The sequence below is a fragment of the Typha latifolia genome, chromosome 5 (assembly GCF_019914945.1).
Source record: "Typha latifolia isolate L0001 chromosome 5, TyphaL0001v2, whole genome shotgun sequence".
Classification (NCBI taxonomy): domain Eukaryota; kingdom Viridiplantae; phylum Streptophyta; class Magnoliopsida; order Poales; family Typhaceae; genus Typha; species Typha latifolia.
Window position 1 is genome coordinate 3,472,809 of NC_133090.1, and position 25,840 is coordinate 3,498,648.

Below are 25,840 nucleotides of genomic sequence, written 5' to 3' on the forward strand. Positions count from 1 at the left end.
CTCACAATCCATTCGAAGCCTTAAAAATTGTTTTGTGACTGAGGAAATCTTAGGATAAGATAATCCTTCAGGCATCGTGTTACAATTATATTTCCTTTTCTAATGATTTATAACTACTCAAAAGTGGGATATTTTATAAGAAAAGAAAACAAAAACTAAGACTAATGAGACAGAGCGGCGAGATGTTCGCATTTCACTGTTTTTTAGAGTAATGTGATATTGAATCATAGCTCAAAAAGAATATGAAGCTAATCAAAAGGTTTAGTTACATTAAAATCATTTAGTTTTTATATTATCTAAAATGAAGCATATTCTACCTTCCTATAAAGGTGAAGATTGTACATTTTTATTTTTTAGTACGATATAATGTAAGGGTTGAATATATTCTTTTAAAAAAATTTGTAGGGATTGAAATAAACCTAAGTAAAATACAGTTAGCAAGGTAAAAGAAAATCAGTTATATATTTTGAAAAACCTCCAAGGTTAGTTGTAGATTCTTTGCTAAAAGAGAAGAGAGAAAGCTCTTAACTGCGACGATGAGGGATTGCATACACTCATCATCATCACCGCCGCCACCACCACCACCACCATGGATGGAGATGGAGATGGAGATGGAGATGGAGATGGAGATGGATCGTACCATTTCCTATTACCGCTCCCTCCTCCGATCCTGCTCTGTCGGCCACTCCCCTCCCATCCACGGCGAGATCGTCCACAACTTCCTCCTCAAGTCCGGCCTCCTCCTCCTCACTCCGATCTCCACTGCACTCTTCCATATGTACGCGGCCGTCAGCTCCTCCTCCGCCGCCGCGGTCCGATCCTTCCGCGACATCTCCCTCCCGTCCTCCGTCGACTTCACCGCCCTCATCTCCTCTCTCTCCCGCCGTCACTCCCTCCCCTCCGCCGCCCTCCGCCTCTTCCGCTCCATGCGCCGCGCCGCGGTCCCGCCCGACGCCGTCGCCCTCCTCGCGCTCCTCTCCGCTGCGGCCCGCCTCGCCGACCCCGCCGCCGGCGCTGGGGCCCATGTGCTCTTCCTCAAACTTGGCTTCCCTTTCTCCACCCCCGCCCGCAACGCCGCCGCCGACGTGTACGCCAAGTGCGGTATGATGTCCGAAGCCCGCCGCCTCTTCGACGAGGTCCCAGAACCCCCCACCGTCGTCTCCTGGACCGTCCTCCTCGCTGGCGCGCTCCGGTGGGAGGGGCTCGATAGCGGGCGCCAAATGTTCGAAAGAATGCCCCAGAAGAATGAAGTCTCGTGGACTGTCATGATCGCCGCCTGCGTCGAAGCTGGCCTTGTAAGGGAAGCTTTCTCTCTTCTATCCCGGATGCTCTTCGGTTGCGATCCTGTAAGAAATCTCAACTTCATTAGTTCGTGCTCTCTGCTTTCCTCCTGCTCTCAAGCTGGGGATCTAACTCTTGGCCGCTGGATCCATACCCACATTACAAAAACAGGGCTTTTAGATGACGACCAACGCGTTGTGGTGGTGGGTACTGCTCTGATAGACATGTATGGTAAGTGCGGAAGGATAGATGCTGCCCACAGATTGTTTGAAACATTGCAACAGAGAAATTTGGTGACCTGGAATGCAATGCTCAATAGTCTCTCGATGCATGGGATGGGCAGTGAGGTGTTGCATTTCTTCTCGAGAATGGTTGAGGAGGGAGGGCAGCAGCCAGATGATATAACATTTGTGAGTGTACTTAGCGCATGCAGCCGCTCAGGACTTGTCGAACAGGGTAAGAAGCTTTTCCAGGACCTCGTCCTGGTTTATGGCCTGACGCCTGGGGTCGAGCATTATGCTTGTATGGTAGATCTCTTGGGTCGTGCAGGTCAGTTGAAGGAAGCTGAAGCTCTGATCAGGGAGATGCCGGTCTGTCCTAATGAGGTTGTGTTGGGTTCGCTCCTTGCCTCTTGTGGTCTTCACGGGAAGTTAGAAATGGGGAGGAAGTTCATGCAGGAGCTTCTGCAAATGGACCCACATAATACCGAGTACCATGTGTTGCTCTCCAACATGTACATAACCTCAGGGAGGCATGCTGAGGCTGACAATCTTCGACAGGTGATGAAGAGCAGAGGAATTAGAAAGGTTCCTGGTGTTAGTTTTATAGAAATCAATGGCTATGTACACCATTTCACTGCTGGAGACAAATCTCACCCGCTAACACTTGAGATTTATGCAATGATGGATGAGGTGGTCCAAAGGTTGCGTCTTGCAGGTTACACCGCAGATGCTGCCTCTCAAATTTCTCATGTTCCGGATAGTTGCTTGGCGAATGATGAGGAGAGAGAGGAGAGAGAGCAAGCTTTGTTAGTTCACAGTGAGAAACTTGCCATATGCTTCGGTCTTCTTAGCACTAAACCTGGTGTGCCCCTTCGCATATTTAAGAATCTTCGCATTTGTTCTGATTGCCACTCAGCGATAAAGCTCATCTCTGCTATTTTCGAAAGAGAGATCATTGTTAGGGATCGGAACCGCTTCCACTTATTCAAAGAAGGTGTATGCTCATGTTCTGATTATTGGTGAGCAAATTTTCTTTGCACTTTGCAGCTGATATCCCTTCTAAAGGTTGCCAGATACAAAGAACTTAGATTAACTCTGCCCAATGTATCTCAATGATTCCATGGTTTCTGCAAGTTAATTCATACTGGCGGCACTGAGTTCTGAGTCTGGGTTTATCACATCATAAAGCCCATTTAAACAAGATGAGCAAGCTGGCAAAATTACAATCAGTAGAGATGGACATCTTAAAACACTTAGAACTCCGATTCAAATGAGTGGAGTATAAGATTCTGAGGTCAATTGTTTTCTCATCATTGAGAACTCTACTGAAAAAGCAGGCCTTAGAACCATATTGCGACTGCTCTGTAGCACTCAATGAAAAAGAAAAGGGTTCTTCTGGTTACTACAAGGTAATACTTCAAAAGGATAAAAAAAAAAAAAAAAAGGAAGAGCTAGGAGCTATTTGCAAATAATGAAAATGCTGGATTTGAATCAGAAATTTTCTGAAATATAGAATGTTAAATGCAAGTATGCAGCTCAAAAGCATCTTGTTCTTGTACAGTGAAACGGGTAAACTATATGAGGGTAGCATAGGATGCCTCTTCTTTTCTTTTTCTCTTATACGAAGATGGATGGAATTCTGACCTACTTGGTTCAGAGTTTTTTTGTGGTGGTGTAATTGATGATGATAGTTTGTGAATTATCAACATGACTTATTTAAAGCATCTTGCTGGATAGACAATAAGACTGGTTATTTCTTTGTTACATGCAAGATAGATGAACTGTTTGCTCTTCTTTTTTTTTTTTTTTTTTTTTTTTTTTTGGCAAGACGGTTTGTTACATGAACCAATCCATGCACAGATTCTTGTTATGTTGTTCCTAACATCTGCAAATTTACACAAAGGTGTAATCAAGATAGACATTTGGGGTAACATACTGTAATATTGTTTGTAAGTTGGTGCATTGTGACCTTTGAATCTATGCATAACACTTAGCAAAGGATCACTAGCATGGTTAGTCTCCACACACACACACACACACATATATATGTTCAACTGGTTGTATGCTCTGTAACTTTAAATATTTAAATAGAAAACCTGAAAAGGGCTCACCGAAAAAAAAATTGTGGTATTCTCTCATACTTCAGTATTGTGAAGTGCTCTTCTTGTTGATTTAATTTTGTTCAGTACTGGGAAGAATATCTTTTTCACTTTTGACAATGTTGCGAGCTTATTAATTCAGAAGAACCGTTAAGGAGGTGCAGATAAGCATGATATGAGAATCAATCCAGTCTGGGGGGGTGGGGGAGGATAAAGTAAATTGGAGTTTTCTCATCATGAAAGCCATTTAAAATTTTAGAGGAAAAGGGCGACTTTCAAGCTCGTCGTGGTGCTGCGACGATCTCCAAGGCTCAAATCTCAGCCAGAACACGTTCAGCTTCTCCAACATTACTGAGATGATCGTCATGAACCAGAGACAGTCTTAGAACTGCACTGGAGATTATATCCTGTCATAATCAACGACATTAAACTCAGCTTCACTGGAGCTGATTATATCTTGAAGATGATTTGTCAAGTTGTATCAATGAAATTTAAACCCACTTTCAATCGTAGGCATGCTGACCAACAGGATTTTTGTTAATATTTTGAATACACCTACAGATGCAAAATTATCACATTTCTGCAGCAAAGAGAATAAAACAGAAGCAAAGAAAAAGAATCCCATCAAGGAGGCAGCAATATGAATTAAATTTTCAAACTTCATATGTGGATCAACACTGCCCGAAAACTCTATGAGAAGATTTCCTGGGATACACTTCCAGTGGACTGTGCAACAAAATTTACCCACATCTGCCTTCTACTTTTCAAACTCAAACCTTGAGTTTAGACGTCCTTCTTCTTGTACTTACAAGTGAAACAAATGCAATGATCAGGACAGAAGTGGTAATCAGGAAGACCTTCCAGGGGGAGCATCCATACAAGTTGCTCCATGTCTTTATCAGTTCCTGAACAGCAGAGAGCACGAAATGCATAAACATATAGGACACTCAAATTTGTGGTCAAAAGATTTGGTTTCTCATCACAAAGAATATTCGCAAATTTGACATGACAAATCTTTACAACTGTGCCAAAAGAAAGAGAAGAATAGAAGATACTATACAAAAATAGAACTTTCATATTTTTGGAAGAATATGGAAACGAAAACATAGAAATGACAAAACATTACATATATCAAAAGAAGAAACAAATTCTATCATAATGATACCAAATACATATATCAACACATAAGCACACAATTAACATGTGTGAGAGTGTTGGATGCAAAATCAAAAGCATAGATGAGAATAGGCAACATAGCATCAATCATAAAACATGCACTTCCTGAAGATCTCATCAAATTGAAATTATTATAAATCTACGGATTGCATGAGTTACTGGGATTATTTTGTTAAGACAATATATGCTATTATCATGAAAAGTTTAATGGCTGCAGTAATGGACAATGGTTCAATACACCTTATGTTCACTCAAGATGTAAAATGGTACATGAAAGGCACCAGGTGCGAGTACTGATATGCTTGGTCTTTAATCCTTCTCAGTTTGCATGTGGCTAATTGTGCTTCTAAAATTAATTGCCATTATTATTGTTGTAGATTAACAGCAAAATCTCTGTACATTTTATCAAAGTATTGTCACAAAGCTCTGAAGGATGTCAGTGAAGGACCAAGCATCAAGCATCAAGAATGACATGCAGATATGCCAGAGATACATTGACAATTCATAAGAAGTCAAAAAAATTTGAAACAAATGAGCTTTCATGTAATAGATAAGATGCTGGAGTGAACTAAGGATATAACCTTATTGAATCCAGCAAGTCCAAGTCTACGGCTATGAAGTATTGTAGTCATGAACTGCATAAGGACTGTAAAACATGAAAGAACAAGTAACAAGGACTAACTTTTTCAGCCATAGGTTGCTCTTGCTGCTCCAAAAAGATATGTCGACCATCTTGCAAAAGGTGTTTCTGCTGCATGAAGATGCTCTGAGCATGCTTGTAGAGTTCGACATCAAGGCTATTCAAAGCTATAATATGATTCAAAACTGTCTCTGGAACAAGAAGGCGTGCCTGCAAATCCAGAGTAATATCAATTCAATAGTATATTAATATTTCCAACCTATTATATTCTACAGCTAGGTGAATAAAGATCAGAAGCAAAGTGTAGTTTAGCATATGTATGACTATGGATAAAAGCCTACCATTACACATGAAACTTTACAAAAGCAATTTCACAGTTACCAACTTCCATGCAATTGCACTTTACAATTGCTGTTATTTTAATAGGGTAAGATTGTGGTATGTATAGAGGGTGATAAATTACTCCTACAAGGGAAGTAGAATGAAAATGTTTTTGGTTTCATTAATGAAACAGGGATCAATATCACCTTTTGTCAAACAAAACAAGACCAAAAAAAAAAAAAAACAGAACTTTTTGTGCAATTGAAACACAAAAATGTTTACTATAAAAAAAGCAGCCAGTAGCTTAAACACCAAATATCAAAAATGTGCCATCATAGTTCATCATAAAATTTAGCACGTCTATTCCAAATTTATCTAACATGTGAAACAGTGAAAAATATGAGTGAATGACTCGACTAGATGTTCTGGTTGTTTATGCAGATTGTTTTGCTCAATAAGCAGAACCAAAAATAAAAAAATAAAAGCGAGAATGGCATTAATCTGTATCTTTAGTCTACAGTACCTCATTGATTTTGACAACTCCAACAATTTTCTAATGTGTATTGGAATAAAGAGCAGAAACAATTACAGGGAACTATTACTGTCCATATGAATTTCTATAGGCCACCTTTTTTGCACCTCACCTCCTTGGAAAAGTTAACAGGGGCAATTCTTTTCAATGACATGGTACGACGAGCTGACTGAGACTTTCGTAAACTGGCTATGCAGACTTCATAGGCTCCCATCGATTTCCTGATTCCCATCTAATAGCAGCAAAGATATATATCAGTTTAAAGGAAAGCAACAAATCTGGAGACCAAAAGATATAAATAAATAAAAAAGCTACTTCTTCATGTGAAACAACCAAAAGATATCAGCTGCAACTGTGCAAAATCTTCAAAGGAAGCAAAAAAGTGGGTTTACATTTTCTTTTCCTACTGCAGCATCTGTTGAAGGAACTTCACCAACTTGTTGACTGTAGTTGCTACTCTATCATGAAAATAAAGGGTGTAAGGAATAACATATGTTAGTGAAAAACAAGGCACCTGCACATTGTTACGAGCAATACCATAATCAAGCTTTACCTGAACTTCATTTGATCCTTCGGCTTCATTGTCTGGAGTGGAAGAGCTAAATTCTGTGACAGGAAAACATAGATATAAGAAATGAGATTATGCATCATTGTTCATATTTGATCTTCATAAGACTTAAAGGTCAAAGACAGCAAAGCATAGCCACTCAGAAAAAAGCCCATGACATGCAGAATGAGAATTACGAAATTATCTCATCAATATTGTAGATTAGTACCTTCACATTATTATGAATTCTTGATGCCATGTTATGACTCTATGGGTCTCACAGAATCTAAACAGTAGAAGTGAGATAGAACAAGGGCTCAAATAGAAGAAAAAAAAAGGAAAATACAATTTACAAAGGATATACTGAAAAGGGCATTGCTTAATATTTTATTTACTTTAGTAGAGTGCTCTTTTTCTTTTTCTTGGATTTGGGCTGGAATGCAAACAAAAATTAGGTCTTTTCTGCAAAATGAAGTATTACAACTTGATTGACCTTTTACAGGAATTATACTCATTTGGCACTTTTACTGCAGATAAATTTAAACTTTAAAGTGATCTTTTATTAATTTCTTGTATAATTCAAGTATATTTCATTAATGTACTTTACATAATAAAACTATAACAATCCAGTGATGATTGAACGCATAAAATTACAATCATGTTAACGTGACAACACCCATACTTTGTACTTCCTATCTTCAACTCCACATGATGTCAAAACTGATGCCATCTCAATGAACAACAGATCTTACCAGTTTTATTAGATGATTCCAGCACAGCAGAAGAATTCAAGGCTTCAGACTGGGAAAGCACTTGTGCTCCAACCATATTAACAAACATCCTAGCAGACTCCTTGTGATCTTCAGTGAGTCCGACATACAGCATCTGATCCAGCCTGCTCTGTTGGATACAAAATGCGGTGAATTATGTTTCATGAAGAACAAAGAGGGGTAGTATAAAGCATACCCTCATAAGTGATTTCCTATACCTTTGCAACCTCAAGAACAAGATGACCAAGCACTGGGTGCTTTCGAACACAATAGCGCACCTCATGTGATTCCATTAAATAAGAGTTGTTTGTAAGTCCTGCAACCTGTTGATGAACATAAGAAAGTAGAATAAACCATGAATATATTTTAGTACTAGTGATGACATCAAAGAGAAAAGAACAAATTTTGCGAAGAGGATAGCTTGTAAGGCAATTGACATAACTTGAAAGTGAGTCTCGATAAATCAAAATAACATTTGAAGTTAATGGATTACTATGTGTATACAACAAACTCCATGGATGTCAAATTCATATAGATATACCTTCAACCAAAAAGCGGAGCTTAATTGTATGGAAATATATAAGCAAACCTTACAATTAAGAGAAAAAGAAAGAAATATCCGACAGGGTATCTGTTGCCAATATGATGGCAATTGTGATTTCGCTTCTCAGAATGATCAGATAAATGACAGAATAAGTACTCATGCCTTTGCACAATAGTAATAAAACAGAGGATGTGGACCATGTTTCTCAAGCAATACATCCAGCTACTTATAACAGCATATTGTGTGCTTTGCTTCAAAAAAAGACAGCATATCATGCTTGAAGTTAAAACTCAATAATAAAATCTTAATGTACTACATATAACAATGGTTTTCAGTTATGTACTTCAACTATACATCCTATAATTTCCAAATTTTAATATTTGCACAATTAACTGCAAAGAAGGCTGAAAAAATCTGCCCACATAGGCTGGGCTATATTCAGTATGCACAATAAACATGCTACTATACCTGAAAAGTGGCTCCATTATGAATGATCTCATGAGCTATAGGATCATTGATGAACTCATGTAATGGCATAACCATGTGTTCCATGTTATACACATCTCTTGTCTCATCACTCCAATGTTTCCTGAGCTTTCTTGCATCCCTCTGCCAAGGACTTGAAATTAAATATTGAGAAGAAAATGACAGATGTGGAATCAAATGAAAAGAAAACTTCATGAGGAAAGAATAGAAGAGACATTATCTTGGGTCAGTCATGACATCCCAATTGATTCTTTTTAATAAAATTTGGAAAAGAAAACACCATTTTTATAATCCAATAATGCATCTATAATGAATAGTCCAGTCGATGATACAAGTGGACCCTATCTCATATCAGGAGCCTCGACAATAAGAGCAATGCCTTAATCTCAAGTCAATTTTAAGCAGCTAGATGATTCATTTCCTTCTGGTCAGAAAGCTTCAAATAGAAACAAAAGAAGTTACAATGGAAAAGTAAAATCAACCAGTTTGTCTAGATGAAATTAACAAAAGGGAGGGGATATTATCTTAAGCTAGTGATGTGTCAATATTTAGTAGTAAATTGAATATGACATAACATCTCACAAACACCTGAGAATTCGCCTCCCTCCACTGTTTAAGCTCACTCTCTCACATCAAGAGCATTGACAATTGGGCAGCTGCATAAATCCTTTTCCTATTTAGATTGATTTGCAGTCAAGTTTTTGTCAATTTAAAGATGTTGTGGAAAAATTCCAGTAATAGAATTTTATCCCTAGTTAGCAAATAGATACCCACTCTGATGAATTTCACGTGTAATGCAGAATCATGCAATATAATGAAATTCAAAAGTTTATAACACAGAAAAAAGTAACCTAGAAATGGGTATCAGAAAATCAAATTGTAATACTTACCCGAGCAAATAGATCTTCTCTCATCCAAGGAACCAAGTACTTCCAGGGCCAAATATCCAATGTGCTTACTCCATGAGTTTTTGGCCGTATTCGACTAGACATTTGCTTCGCCGAAGTAAGGTTTGGATGAACAAGAAACCTAGCCGCAACTTCTATTGAAAATTCGTACGTGCTAAATACACGATCAACTGGATTTCGAAGAATTGTAACCACTGATGTTCTGTCCTTGGGTAGCTTGGAAATCAAACTATAGTCATCATGAGTGGTTACCAACTTGCAATTTGGTTTCCTACCACGATAAGCTCAGTATTAAAAAAATAAATATTGAAAGAAAAAGAAGATTAAATGTCCAGAATGAGTTTCTAGTTGCTATAGATAGTCTGATACGGTGATACCTAATTTGACAAAAGTGAAAAAACCTGAAAAAGAAAACAAGATGCACATGTTGCCCAACCAATGAAATAAACACTAGCTGACAGACCACATGGATATCAATTGGCTGAATTATAATCAGATTATTCTGGGCAAACAAACCAAATGACTATTGTTCAAATTATTTAAACCGAACGCCAAGCTAATACATGACATATTCACAGGATATCCAGTAGTACGACTAAAATACCTACCAATAAATCATATTGCTTTTTATTCATCGCTGCTAATACCCCATAAATGTCTGTAATCCATGTTCAACTGCATAGACATACATTGAGAACTTCCCATAACCTGTTTCAAGTACTTTAGTTTTCTAATTTTTCATAACTCTCTTAAAGTTTAGTCTTTAGATAAACTATATTCTTTCTCACTGGATTAAACGAAAAGAAATCTCAAAAAAATGGAAATATCAAACTTTCAAGCACAGCAGAAAAACAAGTTTTAGATATTTGATCAGAATATAAGCTACTGAACTTGGTATAAGAGTTAAACAGACAACCCAAATTTTGGGTAATACAAGCCAGGCAGGCACATTTCATGTGGATATCAAATAGTGAACAATCAATATTACTTAAATATCTGTTTCCATTTATGAATTTGAGTAACGTAATCTCAAGAACTATTGATGTCTCCACCTAACATATCATTAAAGATCCCAATATTTTCATAGCTTGAACAACTGATTTCCTGTCACTTGTCCAAGTAACATAAGTTAGTAGGCAATAGTCATATATTACAATTCAAACATGCAACTTGTCTCTTAGTAATTAGTATGTGCTTCAACAACACATTCTTGGTCCTTCTACATCATCTGATATCAGAAAGCCAAATGATCAACTCAACCTACAGCAATATCCAACTTGTTGATTAAACATTAAAGCTTTTTCAGCTGCTAAATGGAAAAAAATAAAAAAAAAAACTAGATATTCTCTAGCAAGTACTTGTTTGATCTTTGGTTTTAAGATGATTAATCTCCCCTGCTTTAAGTTGCTAAGCTCATAGATACTATAGCAAGAAATGCTTCTTACCTTGGGTTGAAGCGCAACCTGTCGTAGGAGCGCGGGCATTCCTGAGCACTCGTATACAACTTTCTCAAGAAACTGTGAGTAATTAGATGTGTCAGGCATGCCACCATCATTATAAGAAGCTAAGAACATGGTCTTACTAAGAATATAGCCGTCATAATAGTTGGATACACTTACCAATGGAAGTACGTGCGCCCACCAGTTCTAGGAACATGCAAGAAGAACAGCAAATCTTTAAGAGTTGATTTATCTTCTTTCCCTTCGCTTTCAGCAGAAGAAATTGCCCAGTTCTTGACTAACCTTTCACAGTGGTTATAATCATCTTCATTGGAGGAAACAAATGTGACAAATGTAGAGGAGGCTACTGCATAAAAACAAAATATCAATCACCTGCATATTCATCAAGTATGCCTACTGATAGTATCAGTCATCAGAGAAGACATGGTTATGAAGTAATTTTGCAAAGACAAACAAGAAGGAGCATAACATTATATCAAACTAAACGTGTGCATGCTCAGAGAACTCTTTACCTCAGACCATCTAATCTTACCTTGTCTTATTTTAAATGGTGAAAAGAAAGAAGAAATTTCATATCATCATATGCAAGCCGACAAAGTATTTGTTGACGAAAACTCGACTTACCACACCATGAAATATCTAACACAAAATCCGGCTAGCAGGACAGGTGTAGAAAAGATTTGATTGCTTCTAAATGGGTAAAATTAGAAAACAATAGTATGAAATAACAATTAATTAGATTAGTCGAGAGAAAACATGAACCAGGAAAGAACACATACCTAAATAAACCAATATCACAAAGAAACTAAATCTCAGAGCCCATGCCATTCCCTTCTTTCCAGATAAGGCTAAACCTACAATAACAAGTAGAGACAGCAACAAAAGCATAGCATCATAACCAATATATTAGGTATCCCGATCGAATTGAATCGACGCGAAAAAAAAAAAAAACCCTAAAACCTAGCGATCAAGAAAGGGAGAACAAAAAACAAAGACCAGCGAGGGTTGGGAATCGTACCGGCCTCGGAATTCAGCATCTCGTGTTCATCGATTTGTAGGAAATCCGGCCGGCAAACGGCCCCCCTACCACGACCACCAACATCCGAGGTTGCCTTGGGGCCGCCCCCTAGTAAATAATAATTCAATTCCTTCCTCCACCGAGAGATTAAACAATATTAGGTAACAAATTTATTTTAAAGACCTTTCCACTTTCTTAGATGGCATGAGGGGCGAGAAAATAAAATGGATAAATCTTGGGGGATTTGCTCAATCACCCCCTTCCTTTCCGAAGAATTCGAAGAACACAAGCGTTAAGAGTGTTTTCTTATATTAGTAGATTGAAACAGAATATAAATCATATGTTAAGGCGTTGACAAATGACTAAATAAATTCTTTTTTATAAAAAAAATGGTTAGAAAAACAAAAGGAAAAGACAAAACCTACCGTAAAGAGGAGCTTTAACCATTTAATTCCATTTTACTTTTCAATTTAGCGTGCATATATTTTCTATTATATTTTAAACTTAAACACTTTAATCTTCTTCTATCCAGACTAGATTACAATTAGTTAACCTTTAAAAATATTTGTGATAAGATTTAGTTGCCCCTCAGAATAGATTAGTTAGGAATAAAAAAAAAAGTTATTTTTAAACATTAAAAATATTAACATCAATAATATTAGGGGTAGTTTGGTTATTTACATGATTTATTTTGGATAAAATTCTAACTGATACGGCTTGTTCTGTCCAAATTAAATGCAGGTCAAAATTACGTAAGGTGTAATTTGCCTAAAGAAAGAATCTGAGAATGGATGTCATATTTGAATCCGATTTTACTCAAAGTCATATTTGTTTATTAAATGTTAAATGGATGGATACTATGTGATTCATGATCTCCAATAGTCAATTATAAATAGATATGGGTAATAAACATTTAGAGTTTAGGGTTTTGGATTTAGAGATCCATGTATATAATTTCATGCTAAAGCCACTATTATTAAAAAAAAGCAAGGAGGTTAACTTGCTTAGTGTAAATTAATTGGTGGAAAATTTACAAATGTTCAAAACTTTACTTTGTTATCCTTGTAAGTTCAGACATTATCTTGGACGACTATTAGGGATAAGGACGAATCTAATGAGAAATGTGAGTTAGACGCGAGAAGGATAGACTTGTTTGTAAAATAGTTTGAGAAATTTTTAAAAAGCTCATAAAGTATCAATTGCAAAGAGCTCAAGGGCAAAGTTTTAGAACAAATGTACTTGCGACTCTCTATTATTTATATTTTTAAAGATTTAAATTAAAGCTTATAAGTAAAAATCAAGAAGGAACAACCAATGCTATAAATATTAAGAGCATAGTCACATTGCCTAATAGTATCATAATCGTAAGAAAAATGGTGAGTTTTTATATGCCACTTGGAATGACTTTGATGAAACTGATAATGAGGAATGAACAAGAAAATTATATAGTATTTATCACTTCCATTATATATACTGAATTTTCTAATAATTCTTTGAGTGCATGTGAATAAAATTTGGACATATCAAATATTAATAACATGCCACCTTGCTAGGCATGTCTGGGTGATATTACCACTAGATATATACATCCCTCCTCGATGCATAAGATAATTAGTGAGCATGTGTTTGTGATGTAATGGATAGCTCTTTGAGCATATGTGAAATATGTGGTGGACGACTCGATGAGTATGTAATGATAATTCATAATTAGCCCTCTATGACCCTGTGTAAACATGATGAAAAACTAGTATTCGAGACTTATGCAAACATATGAATGCTAATGATTAAGATTGTGTATGAGTAAGAGATTTGTATTATATCTTTATACTTGTATTCGAACTTATGTTTTTGCTTGAAAACATTTATGGTATAAAATCTTTATTTTGTGTACCTTATGGAAACATGTTACTTATAGAAACATATTACTTATAGATCCCGTGTTGTGCTACGTGGGGGATTTACCCATGTGGTAAATATGTGTATTTAGATATTTGTGTTTCAACTTAGTATTTTCATTAATTTTAGATAATTATCGTGCTAATGATGTTTATGTTATAGATATTGCTACTTGGCTTAATGAACAATAAGCTCTTGTTTGTGATGACATATTTTTTTTATGTCAATACATCACATATATTATCAATTTAGTTGTGTATGATGGTTTTAAAAATAAAATAAGACTGTAGAATATTTAGCATATCATTATAATTCTCATTTTTGTAATGAGATAGTTTTTAAAAATGGCATGAGAATATAATTAAGATAAAAATAAAGCTCTTTCACTTGATATATTTATAAGATGAAGTTCTACTTATTTGATGCGTAAAGATGTTATATATTATAGCAATGCATTCAAAAGATTTTATTGTGCTAATCAAATTAAATTTGTTGTATATTCAACAGATGAGCAATAAGAGAAAGCTACACTGTTATACAAATGTTTTAAAACCTTCTATACGATAATTGAATTACTTTTATAAACTTTATATCTAACAACTAACTTGTTTTTCAAAAAATTATGTACTATTCAATTGCAAATTAAAAAAATAGTGCAAATTTTTGATAAATTTGTTTTTTCTATGGCAACATTAATGAAAAATAAATTTAACAAATATTGGAAGTAATACAATCTTATATTAGTTATGACGTCATTTTTGGATCCTCGGTATAAGATAAAACTTGTGATATATTATTTTCTAAAATTTATTCTTTTAGTGGTGTTAAGGAATTTAAGAAAGTTCATGAAGTCATAAGAAAGTTATATAATAAATATGCATCTAAATTTTATTGCTATTCTTATCATGATGTGAATATAAAATGCTAGTGAAGCTTTCTAGAGTGCTAGGGTTGATCTTGATATTAATGAAAATCTAAAAATAATTTTTAAGTGAAAAATATCAACATCAATCTATTAAAACATATTTGATCTATATATTGAGAATGTATCACTTCTATAGCAACATAATAATAGTAAATTTAATTTATTATCTTGGTGGAATACAAAACTTAGTATAAAATATCATATATTGTCATAAGTTGCCCATGATGTATTGACAATTTTAATTGTTACAGTTGTATTTGAATCTGCATTTAACACAGGTGATTAAGTAGTTGATACTTATTGTAGTAAGTTGGATACACAATAATAAGATAAAGACCCCCACATTTTTACAAATAATATAATAAAAGAAACCCAAAATACCACAGGTCATAACAAACCCCAAAATACATATTCATACAACTTAAATAGGGTAAATTATAAATACCTACATACGACAGTGAAATAGATAAAAGAGACTATGAACAACTTTTCACCAACTTCTTGTGGACTCAGGGTCATCAACTAATCTGAAAATATTTTCACTAAAGGTGATGAGCACAAAACCCAACAAGTATATAACTCTATAATCTAAAAGTAGTGTAAGGAAAGATGTTACAAATAATGCATGTATGACAATATGATCATAATAATATATCTATGCAACATGTCTATCATGTTCATATCTACAACTCACATATAATAATAAAGGAATACATGATATGCATTATTTGAACTATTAAATCCCTGCTTTCATGCTCTCATAGAACTATAGCCATAAATCATCATTATATGCTCATTGAGCTATCCACATCATAAGCACATGCTTACAAATCATCTTATACATTAAAGAGGGATAGACATTTAATGATAATATCGTCCGTACATGCTTGGCGACGCTGCATATGACTGGTTGTATGTAGCCAACAAACTAAGGACCCTAGTCGTAAACCTATATCTCCTTCTCTACAATTATCACCGTCTACAGCGGGATAGTCAAGAACCCTCAACTCATAAATGAACGTTATGACTCTACATCATTGGGTACCGATATGTCTAAGACCCCTACCTCTCAATCATAGTTTCATATCACTAGTGTCTAGTTTCGGACAGGGCAATGCGATCGCCTGAATGCCACTCAAGCTCACGACCTCAAGCGTAGACCATTGATCTCATAGTCACTATACAATGAACTCTACCCTTAACCCCGGGTTGAGTTAGTGAGTGGCACTGTTTAGTCGGGACTTAATTACGTGGTAATATGTGCAATGATCAACATCATCAATCATATAACATGTACATCAAGTTATCATACTCAGGTATGCACTAATAATCCATAAATAATTATAAAGTAATAAAGTAAATATAATTATGCTAAATAATAACTAAATATTTGCACACGTGTGATTTGCATCTCCAACACAATACATTAGATTGGGCCTAAAGCCCTAAAGGAACTCAGCTTACAATACCTAAAAGCCTCTTGGGCTGGGCTGCAGCCAACTCAAATAACGCTAACCTAAGGATTGGGCTTGAAGCCCAATTTACCCAAAACTTCACTTGGGCTAGGCCGCAACCCAACCCAACCTGAGCTGGCCACCACATTCTCCTCCCTTCCTCCTCCAAACCAAACCAAGGAAGGCTATCGACGGTGAAAGGGAGCACATCGGCAAAAGCCGAGGGAATCCGGAGGAAGGAAACTGAAGGAACGGGAAGTTGACGAGCAAATCACTGGCTGGCCAAGGTGGCCAGCGGCGACAAGAGGCCTTCTCCATGGCCGGCGGCCATGGAGGTTGCCATTAGAACCCATTGAGCCGCGAGAGTTGTAATAGACAGTATCGAAAGCTTCGCTTAGCGAAGAGGAAACTTTCCCTCCAGTCAGGGAAAGGAGACGTCAGCGAGAATGGCCGAAAAAAGGTTCACAAACTGATGAGTAGAGGATATCATGCATAGCCTCAACCGAGAGAACGAACCACCCATTGAAGGTACCTATGTCAAGGGGATAATGAGAGGATGCTCCATAGATCAGCGCAACACCAACATGAGGTCGTTGGCGAGTCGATTTTCCAATGGAATCGCAAGGAGGATGGGGAAGGGGAAAGCACTTTAAAGCTAAATTAAACTGGGAATTAACTACACAAGATGGGGGAGGACTCACCGACGAGCATCTCCGGAGCGACAGCAAGCTTCGACAATGCTTCAGTGCGTGAGAAGAGAAAATGGAGAGAGTGGCGGCTGAGGGGAAGAAAAGAAGAGAAAGAAAAGAAGAAGAAGAAGTATCAGAAGAGAGGGACGGGGAAAGGGTAAGGCCGGCACGTGTGCTCACTACTTTTTAAAAAAAAAATTAGAACAGGATGCTACAGTTGTAAATTTGATAACATTTTATAAATTGGTATTATTTACTAATTTTAATATATTTATTTCTTATTAGAATAAGTATAATCAATTATTTAGGATATTGAACAATAAGTTCTTCATTTACAATCACTAATTCAAATAATAAGTTTACTAGATTAAAGGAAAGTTTTCATATGTGATATTATACTTTATGAAAGATTGTGATACTTATCTTTTACTTTATGTTTTAAGTTGATTAATCTAGTTTCTTTACATTAGTTTTAAGTTGATTAATCTAGTTTGGTTTATTTTGTAGATGCACTTGAACAATGAAGATTGTTTGAATAATTAAATATTTTGTTCCTCTCTAACTTTGGGATGCTTATACTTTTAACTTTTGTTAGCCTTTTTTAATATATAGGTTGGATAACTAAACTAATCCTAGTAAAAAATTGAGTCACAATAAGTCTAAATATATATATTATTTTGATAATTTTTTTAATAAGTTCTAACTTTAATATCTTTAAATCTAATATATGAACTTTGTATAATTCTAGTCTCTAAGTTACAAGCATAATTCATGAGTATTTTTAACATTAGAAGAAAAGAGAGAGACAAATAAAAGGATTATACTTATCTGTCTCGTCAATTAAAAAATTGTTTGCAAAATTTAACCCAAACTTAGGGTTCAAATAAAGTGTGCAAACGATATAATCAGTAAAAAAAAGAAGAAGAGGGCGTTATTTGCAAATTTCCGTAACTCCGTTTAAAGTCTTCGGATATGACTCATGCCGAGCTTAAACCGATTTTAGGATCCGAGTCCAATGAATCTTCCGGACTTCCTCTTGCTTTAGGTCTCACATCTCAGTCCCTGCTCTTTCTCCCTCCTTGGTCGATTGATTCCCATGGCGGGCCTGAATCGTTCGTCATCGAGGAATATTTTCCCCCCTCAAGAGCTTCTCGACGATCTCTGCAGGTGATTTATTTTTTCCTTTCTTTGTTCTTTTTTCCCATTTGTAATCTTTGAGGCGTAGTACGAATACAAGATGTTCTCGCTGAAATTCTAGAGTTCATGAGGAATTATTTGGATTTTTCGCAGCCGGTTTGTGCTGAATGTTCCAAAAGAAGATCTGGAGTCGTTCGAGAGGATATTGTTTCTTCTCGAGCAAGCGCATTGGTTCTACGAGGACAACTCCGTCGAGCAGAATCCCTCGCTCAAGTCCCTCTCCTTCAGGGAATTCACATCTCTCAGTATATTTCTTACTTGATCGCTGCTTTTACTGTTGTCTAATGCATCTCTGCTTACATTCTTATTTGATTAGGTTTGCTTATTTCTTATCCTTGAGGTTATCGTCGATGAGGAGTTTAGAAGGACAACGTTTGCATGAATTTTGAAATGCTTCTTTTTCAAAGGAAATAGGAATTCAATACCAAAATGGGGTTAGAGGACCCCCGCCCCCCCACCCTTCAAAGCTTCCCAACTCTACTGATGTGCATAATCCATAAAGTAATGTGTCACCATGGAAATAATATTTATTTTTACCACCATATTAGTGGTTTTTTCCTTCTTGATAGCATTAGGCTCTTAGCATTACCAGCCTTCCATATCTGCCAGAAAGTATTGGCTGTAGTTTCCTGGATCAGCGTTTGCTGGCTCCGCTGCAAGTGATTGCCTTCTGCAAGCTAGCTATTTCTAATCCAATTGTCACTAAGCAAAGCAGACATCATAGCAATTCATAATGCCATCCAAATTATTATAGGTTGGGTGCAAGCCAAAGACACATGGCTTTGCTCTTCATGTTCGGCCTTACTGCACCTTTGACATATTACAATGGTGGATATATTTTTCTGAAAAATATTCACATTGATCGGTGATATCTCCCAGAGCATTTTCTAGAAGATCACAACCAAAATTATTTAAAGATCTTAGATTCATGTCCAGGTTAGCCTGTGACTTAAGAAACTACCGCTCTTAATTGATTAATGATGATTGTTCTTCATTAAATATTCTTCATTCTTAAAAAATCTTAATGGCATATTGGTATATCAGGATTGTGAACTTGTTTCAACTTTGTTCATTACTGAGTAGATGCATTTCTTGATCTTATTTTCCCTTAATGTTTTGCAGTGTTTAATAGTTGTGCTGCTTTGAGGCCATATATCGCACATATTGATGATATATACAAGGATTTTACCAATTACAAGTTTCGAGTTCCTGTATCTGGTGCAATCATATTGGACGAGTCTTGTGAGAGAGTAAGCTGACTCCTAGCTAGGAGCATCTATCTTGGTCTACTTTTTTGTTTTCTAGACTTAAGTGCACTCGTTTCCGATGTTTTACACATGAAACATATATTTTTCCTCTCTTTTCCTTCTCCTTTGTTGTCAAGCATTGTAATTGAATTGATGGCTTCTCCCAGGGCAACTAACCAATATTTTTTCTTTTACTTTTTATCCCTTAGATTTGCTAGATTTGTGATCCTCTTGCTGACCTGGCTTTATGAGCCAGTAACCTAGGGAATTATGTATACGGAGAAAGGCATATTGTTTACATTATTATTGACCAAGTACATAATATATATATTTTTTAATGTACTATTTTATGCTTGAAGTATTATAGCTTAATTTTACATTTGAACACTTTGTGAACTGTTTGGTGTGTGAATACTTGTAAGGATAAACTACCATTTCTTCTAATCATCAAATATTGTGATAACTTATTACTTTTTCACTCTATTTTTAGTGTTATCCTTTGACAAATTAGGACTCCATTAGTTAGCCAGTTAAAAGTGTAGTTCTCTGCAACTTTTATCACTCAGAAATTGTTCTTATGCTGAAATTGCAGTGTTTACTTGTCAAAGGCTGGAAGGCTGGAGCTAGTTGGAGTTTTCCTCGTGGCAAAAGGAGCAAAGATGAAGAAGACCATACATGTGCTGTTAGAGAAGTAAATACTAGATTGGTTTCTTCTTTTGAGCATCACCATATAGATTAGAAGATTATTCAAATTCTGTGTTGAAGTGGCTACATATGCCAATTAAAGAAATCAATCTAGTTTCTCTCTTTTTGTTGTTTAAGGTGAATATATTTATGTTAAATGATTAGAAAAAAATATAGTTTACAACTGTGTTGTGATGCCCTTGGTTTTCTTTAGTGATATTAACCTTTCTCATTAAGACCTGCAGCTTGTCACATGTGGTGTTGCTATTCACTTTCTTTCTGATATTGTTACTCAAATCATCCGCTAAATGTATTCTTATCTTATGCTGTCTGGACAACTTATTCAGGTTTTGGAGGAAACAGGGTTTGATGTTTCCAAACTTTTGAAAATGGATGACTATATTGAAGTTGTAATTGGTCAGCAAAGGGTTCGGCTCTACATTATAGCTGGGGTCAAGGGGGACACTGTATTTGCACCTTTAACTAAAAAGGAGATCAGTGTATGTAATCCTGCTGATATCTTGATACTTCCTGCTGATGAATATGATTCCCGATTGTGCTTTATGTTTACTATGAACAGAATTTTGGTTTAAAGAATCTCTCACAATTTTTTCCAGAATGGGTTTTGTATATGAAATTGGTATCTTTCGGAGAGATTTGGATTTAAAATCTCCCACACTTTTTTTATACGGTTTCTTTTATTTCTATATGAAATTGGTGTCTTTCTTTGGATGGTCAATTTATTTAACTCGTTAGAGCATATACTCTTTTGGTGTAGCAATTAATCTGATATCAATACTCTTGCTCAAGGATGTTGTACTAGCAGCACATGCTGTGCCGATACTATATTGGCACGCCTAAATGTGCCACTAACATACTAGCATGCTTGTAAAATGGGTTTTTAGAGTATTTATACACATTTTAAGTTCTAATATATGTATTAAAGCCTTTATTACAGTTTTATCCCTAAATAATGTTGTAAAAGATTTAACTATAACTATAGTCAAGTAGAAATATGATTGATTACTATATATCAAATATTTATCAAATAACTTTTCTTTGCCTTTGGTTCCTATATTTTGAAGATTATTTTATATAAATCTAGTACAAAATGCTAGATTTATTTAGAATGACTCTTACAAATGATAGATCTAGTTTCTATTTGCTACAACTAGGATGATTAATCTTAGATTTGGTTTCTAAACCAAAAGGGGCCTGAAAAATGGGTCTCCTTGAATAAGCTAAATATGTATTATGTGGCACTCAGGATGTGCTGCTCGATACCCTATCTATATCGAGCGATATGGATGATACAAGCAACAACATGCATCATTACGATCAAGTAGAAATACATGTCAACACACCACTAACATGGCATGTACCAACCGGCATGGCAATCATTGTTCTTGCTTACTGAGTGTATTTGTCTTCCTGAACTGTGGCATCATGGTCTGTATGCTTTGTGAACTTGTAAAGTTCCTTTGGAGGTAATTGGTGTCTTGGAAAGGAGATATCATTACTTTGTAATATAAATATTTCTAGGGAAGGTTTTGATAGAAAGGCCGTCAGGAAGAAGAAATTTCAATATAGAGATAGTATGTGTGGAGGAGAAAGTATGACAAAATGATTGTTTGCTCACTGTAGTAGATGATATGAAACTGTGATTTGTGTAATTTCATTAAGATTATTATTTAAAATTTGCTGCAAGGTTCTAATAAATGCACCATCTAATCCTCTCTCCTGTTGATTATGCCTGATCTGATAGAGGGAGAATCACGCTTAGAATTGTGAACGTAACCTTTGCTATTTCATCTCTGGCTATTGAGCCAAGTGCAAGAACTGATTACACAATTGAATCTTTTCATTCAGTGCAATGCACATGTTTCTAGTCTTTAGAATTAACATATTTCTGCCTGCAGGAGATCTCATGGCACAGGCTTGACGAACTTCAGCCGGCTAGTGATGATGCAATGTCACGTGGAGTGAATGGCTTGAAACTCTACATGGTTGCTCCATTCCTGACGTTAGTATCTGTAATCCATGGTCAATGAATATTTGCTGCTGTTTTTTAGATGACCATAGTTTGTTCATCCTTTCTTTTCTTCTGTTCCTCTGTTTCTTCTTCTTTAGAGCATTAAAAGCATGGATAATAGCACATCCTCACCTAGTGGATCAAAAATCGGATACATCTGCCAAAGGTTTGTCTTTGCCCATTTGTTGTTTCTACTGTGATTTAAAGTAATTATTAACTATTAAGAGTCAACCATCTGAATTTGTTTCAAGGAATACCCTTTTCATAGCTCTACAATGAGCTTCTGCTCAATGCATGTTAGACCAATTCATGATCCTGATCATTGAGTGTGATATATTGGTGTTTATATAAACTATGAATGGATAAAACATCTAGCTAAATGAAAGGGATCTGTCTTGAAGTACTCATGTCTAATTACTTCTATTTCTCGATCTAAGAAAATGTTACCTAGCGAGTGAGTCAGTGACTTATAGAGTAATAGTTTTACTTTGCGTATCAAGAGCTATCATGGTTGAATGATAAAGCAACAGGGACTAATCCCTACCCTTTAGAGTAGGAGCGACAGTTTTCTTCCTTACTTAACCTTAGTGTTCTAAAAGGCGTTTTTGGTAGCCGCCTTGGCAAGGGCCTTGCATAGGGCATATTCAGCAATGCAACCAAACCACATATGCAGTTTTTGGTGCCATATGTGCGGGTTTTTCACCACTAAGGCAGCTTGGATACATAAGCTGTTTTTGGTTGCCATTTCACAGTTTTTCCTGTCATTTGGCTATTTAAGGCGGCTATTTGGCTGTTTAGCGGATCAAGTTAGATGTTATTGTGTTCTTTATTTATTACCTTCTTGACTAATTCTTGTTTGGAGGTTGTAGTTTTGTATTTTAGATAAAAATAATATGCTTTTGTGTAATAATATTGTTCTACACAAGGTAGGAAAAATCAGGATCGGGATCAACCTCCCGAAAAAACAACACATATCGCCAAATTGGCTGTGTTGGCTGCTCGGATCGGATTGGGCTATTTTTAATTATATAAGATTCTAAATATTATTTAAAACTACAAGAAAATTTCTAAAATTTAAGAAAAACTTGAGAAAAATTAGAAAATAATAATTACTCACATATGAAACCTAAAAATTAAAAAAGTACTAATTTAAAACTGCTGCAACAAAGGAGAGAGAGAGTGGAAGAAGCGAAAAGAAAAAAAAAACTCTGCCATAGTGAAGGAGAGAGAAGAAATAAGAGAACAAAAAGAATAAATTAAAAAAAAATCACAGCTGAGATCGGTGGAGTTTGCCAAAATTGGATTTGTGCATCGAAGAAGCAATAACTATGAGAGAGAAATAGTGAAAGAGAGAGAAAGAGATAGTAAGAAGATCGATTGATCTAGATTGGGATCAGCCGATCCAACTCGATCCACAATCCTTTGAACTATGGTTCTACATATATCATTTAGTACATTTATACATATACTAGTTTATTGAACCAAATTGTACATATAGTATATATTTTATCATAATCTTTTTAATGTATTAAAATGCTAGACCACATAGGTGCCAGGTGTGCCCACTGCCCACATACCATCTTTGCGCTATGCAGTGGAGTGGCTGCCCACCTACTGTAGGCGCTTTTCACAACTTTGGTTAACATTATCTAATTTTTATAATGAGCCAAAATATACTCTATACTCTAATTGATTCTTATCTAGATTTGGTTTGCGAAGAAATGTTAAACTTGGTGTGAGAGTAGCTTAATTAGTTCTTTGGCCTAGATGATCTCTAATTTCTATTGACATTCATGAAAAAATCTATGTACTTTAAGCATTTCTGTTTAATGTGGACCTATAACATGTTTTGTTGAGGAGCGCATGATGTGATACTATAATTGTGGTGCTTCCCATATATTCTTTCCAGTTTACAGAAAAAAACAGTCATAACTTTCTCTAACTAAAGAATCATAGAAGATAACGATGACGTGGAATTTCAGAAATTACATGAGGCCAATGATTAGAATATTCTATATGAGCATCTGTGCAAATTTCATTTAACTTGTATGTATGCAGTTAATACTTAATAGATTTCTAAAACATAACTAAATGTGAACTTTTACATTTATTATGCTACTTAAATAACATATATGCACAAGGTGTCCACATATTCCAAGGGCTACATGAGTAGTAAATATCTCTTGGCAGGTGATGCGCTACTTTTCTATTCCTTCTATTCTATCCAATCCTTAATCCTGTCAGGACACTCAGTTTACAAGGCAGTCTAATTGCAGTGGTAAGAGGCCTTCATATGATTTTCAAATTTTTTTCCCATGGGCTAGTTTTGGCCACCAGCAACCGATTCCCTAGATTGGTTATAACTGAACTTAGAAGTTGTTTTGACACCTTGTTTGGGATCAGCACCAACCAAGAGTGTTTGTTGATTTTCACTTCAAGCATGATCTTTATGGTATAAAGGATGTAAAACACCTTGCTGGTTGGTATATGCTCTGCTTCTTCCTTTTGTTCCTGACATAATACAGTATTTTCAATCGGGTCATATGAAATGTTTGGCGTGAGCTTGGTTCAATATTATGAAAGCTTGTCTAGAAAAAACTTGATTCCACAGCAATCAGGTCTGAGTGCCTGAACAGAACAACTCAAAAGATTTTATAAATTGGATTACATTCTTGCTTCTTGTGTAGAGTGTGACTTACCTTGAATACTGTAGTAGAAGCAAGGAAGATTACGTGTTTATGCATAATACTACAATTATTCCTTTTTATTATTTCTGATGTTTATATATTATATTTTACTGCACTGATATATGTTTTTGTACATCTGAGCAGGCACGTCAGTATGGAAAGCAAAGAACAGCTCAGGAGGTGTAGTAGCTCCAGAGAATCCACTGCTTAGGGCCGGACCTGAACCTCAAAATGTCGACACTCGTCCTGGTAGAAGTTTCAGAAGCTTCAGATTCGACACCACCAGCATCTTACAGTGTGTGGGAGATGTTTTCGCTGCCAGCTAAAGATGAATATTAATCAAATCATGGATAGATTTGTTGTGCCGTGCCCTGCCTTGCTGTAACTCTGAACATGACCTCAGGAAACTTACTGCTGTTACCTCTGTAAATTTCCATCTGTGTATATGCACTTGTACACATGTCCATGCATGACCAAACTTGACGAAAAAGGTTCTAGCGCAACATGGTGAACCGATCTAAAACAAAACAAATGTTGGTTTTTTTTTTTTTTTGTCGTTTCTTTTTACAATTTCTGAAGGGAAAATGATAAGAACATCGGATCGGATCATGTACTGGACATATGGGTCTACGCCTGCATACCAAGGTGCATCATTAGACCGAGTTCACTATGGCTTGGTTATTAATGTGTTATTGGGTGGCTTAAAGCTTTCTGTAAAGGGTTTTGCGAAGATATCATTCATTGTCAAATCAGAATCCCCAAGCGTGAAGCCTAGGGAGGGACCCGTTCGGCTTTCCTCAATGTTTCTGAGACAACATGAGACTAATACAACTTTACCAAGTGTCCGACCTTTCATATATTTGAGATTAGATTTCAGATATCATCTTTAGATCCAGTTTCAGCACAAGTTTCCAATTGGGGATAGGATTTAATCTTTTGATTGTTTCACCTCAATCAAAGGGTATCTTGATTGGTAACATCCTTCTGGATCTCATCCCTTGATTGTTGCTGGTAGTCTTATCCCTT

At 35.9% G+C, this 25,840-nt stretch overlaps 3 protein-coding genes across 4 annotated transcripts; 2 read left to right on the forward strand and 1 right to left on the reverse strand.

The window, feature by feature from the left end:
- Positions 1-489: 489 nt before the first annotated feature.
- Positions 490-3,294, forward strand: LOC140788180 (pentatricopeptide repeat-containing protein At5g15340, mitochondrial). Its single transcript, XM_073137333.1, has one exon. It carries the CDS (start codon positions 537-539, stop codon positions 2,523-2,525), a length of 1,989 nt encoding a protein of 662 aa, XP_072993434.1. The 5' UTR covers positions 490-536; the 3' UTR covers positions 2,526-3,294.
- A 917-nt stretch (positions 3,295-4,211) lies between these two features.
- On the reverse strand, positions 4,212-12,320 carry LOC140789775 (protein-tyrosine sulfotransferase). 2 transcript variants are annotated; one of them, XM_073139596.1, is made up of 14 exons: positions 12,187-12,320; positions 12,004-12,111; positions 11,765-11,839; positions 11,145-11,331; positions 10,971-11,042; positions 9,508-9,796; positions 8,600-8,740; positions 7,806-7,910; positions 7,570-7,717; positions 6,824-6,876; positions 6,663-6,728; positions 6,383-6,502; positions 5,460-5,627; positions 4,212-4,506 (listed from the first exon to the last, which is right to left on the reverse strand). In XM_073139596.1, exons 2-14 carry the CDS (start codon positions 12,020-12,022, stop codon positions 4,372-4,374), a joined length of 1,578 nt encoding a protein of 525 aa, XP_072995697.1. In that variant the 5' UTR covers positions 12,023-12,111; positions 12,187-12,320; the 3' UTR covers positions 4,212-4,371. The 2 variants fall into 2 exon arrangements, with proteins under 2 accessions (XP_072995697.1, XP_072995698.1); XM_073139597.1 differs by lacking the exon at positions 12,187-12,320 and having other exon boundaries at positions 11,145-11,328; positions 12,004-12,169.
- Positions 12,321-17,951: 5,631 nt separating this feature from the next.
- LOC140789589 (mRNA-decapping enzyme subunit 2) lies at positions 17,952-25,532 on the forward strand. Its single transcript, XM_073139352.1, has 8 exons — positions 17,952-18,134; positions 18,258-18,409; positions 19,287-19,414; positions 20,004-20,102; positions 20,443-20,595; positions 22,015-22,118; positions 22,226-22,293; positions 24,959-25,532. Exons 1-8 carry the CDS (start codon positions 18,064-18,066, stop codon positions 25,138-25,140), a joined length of 957 nt encoding a protein of 318 aa, XP_072995453.1. The 5' UTR covers positions 17,952-18,063; the 3' UTR covers positions 25,141-25,532.
- The last annotated feature ends 308 nt before the right edge of the window (positions 25,533-25,840 follow it).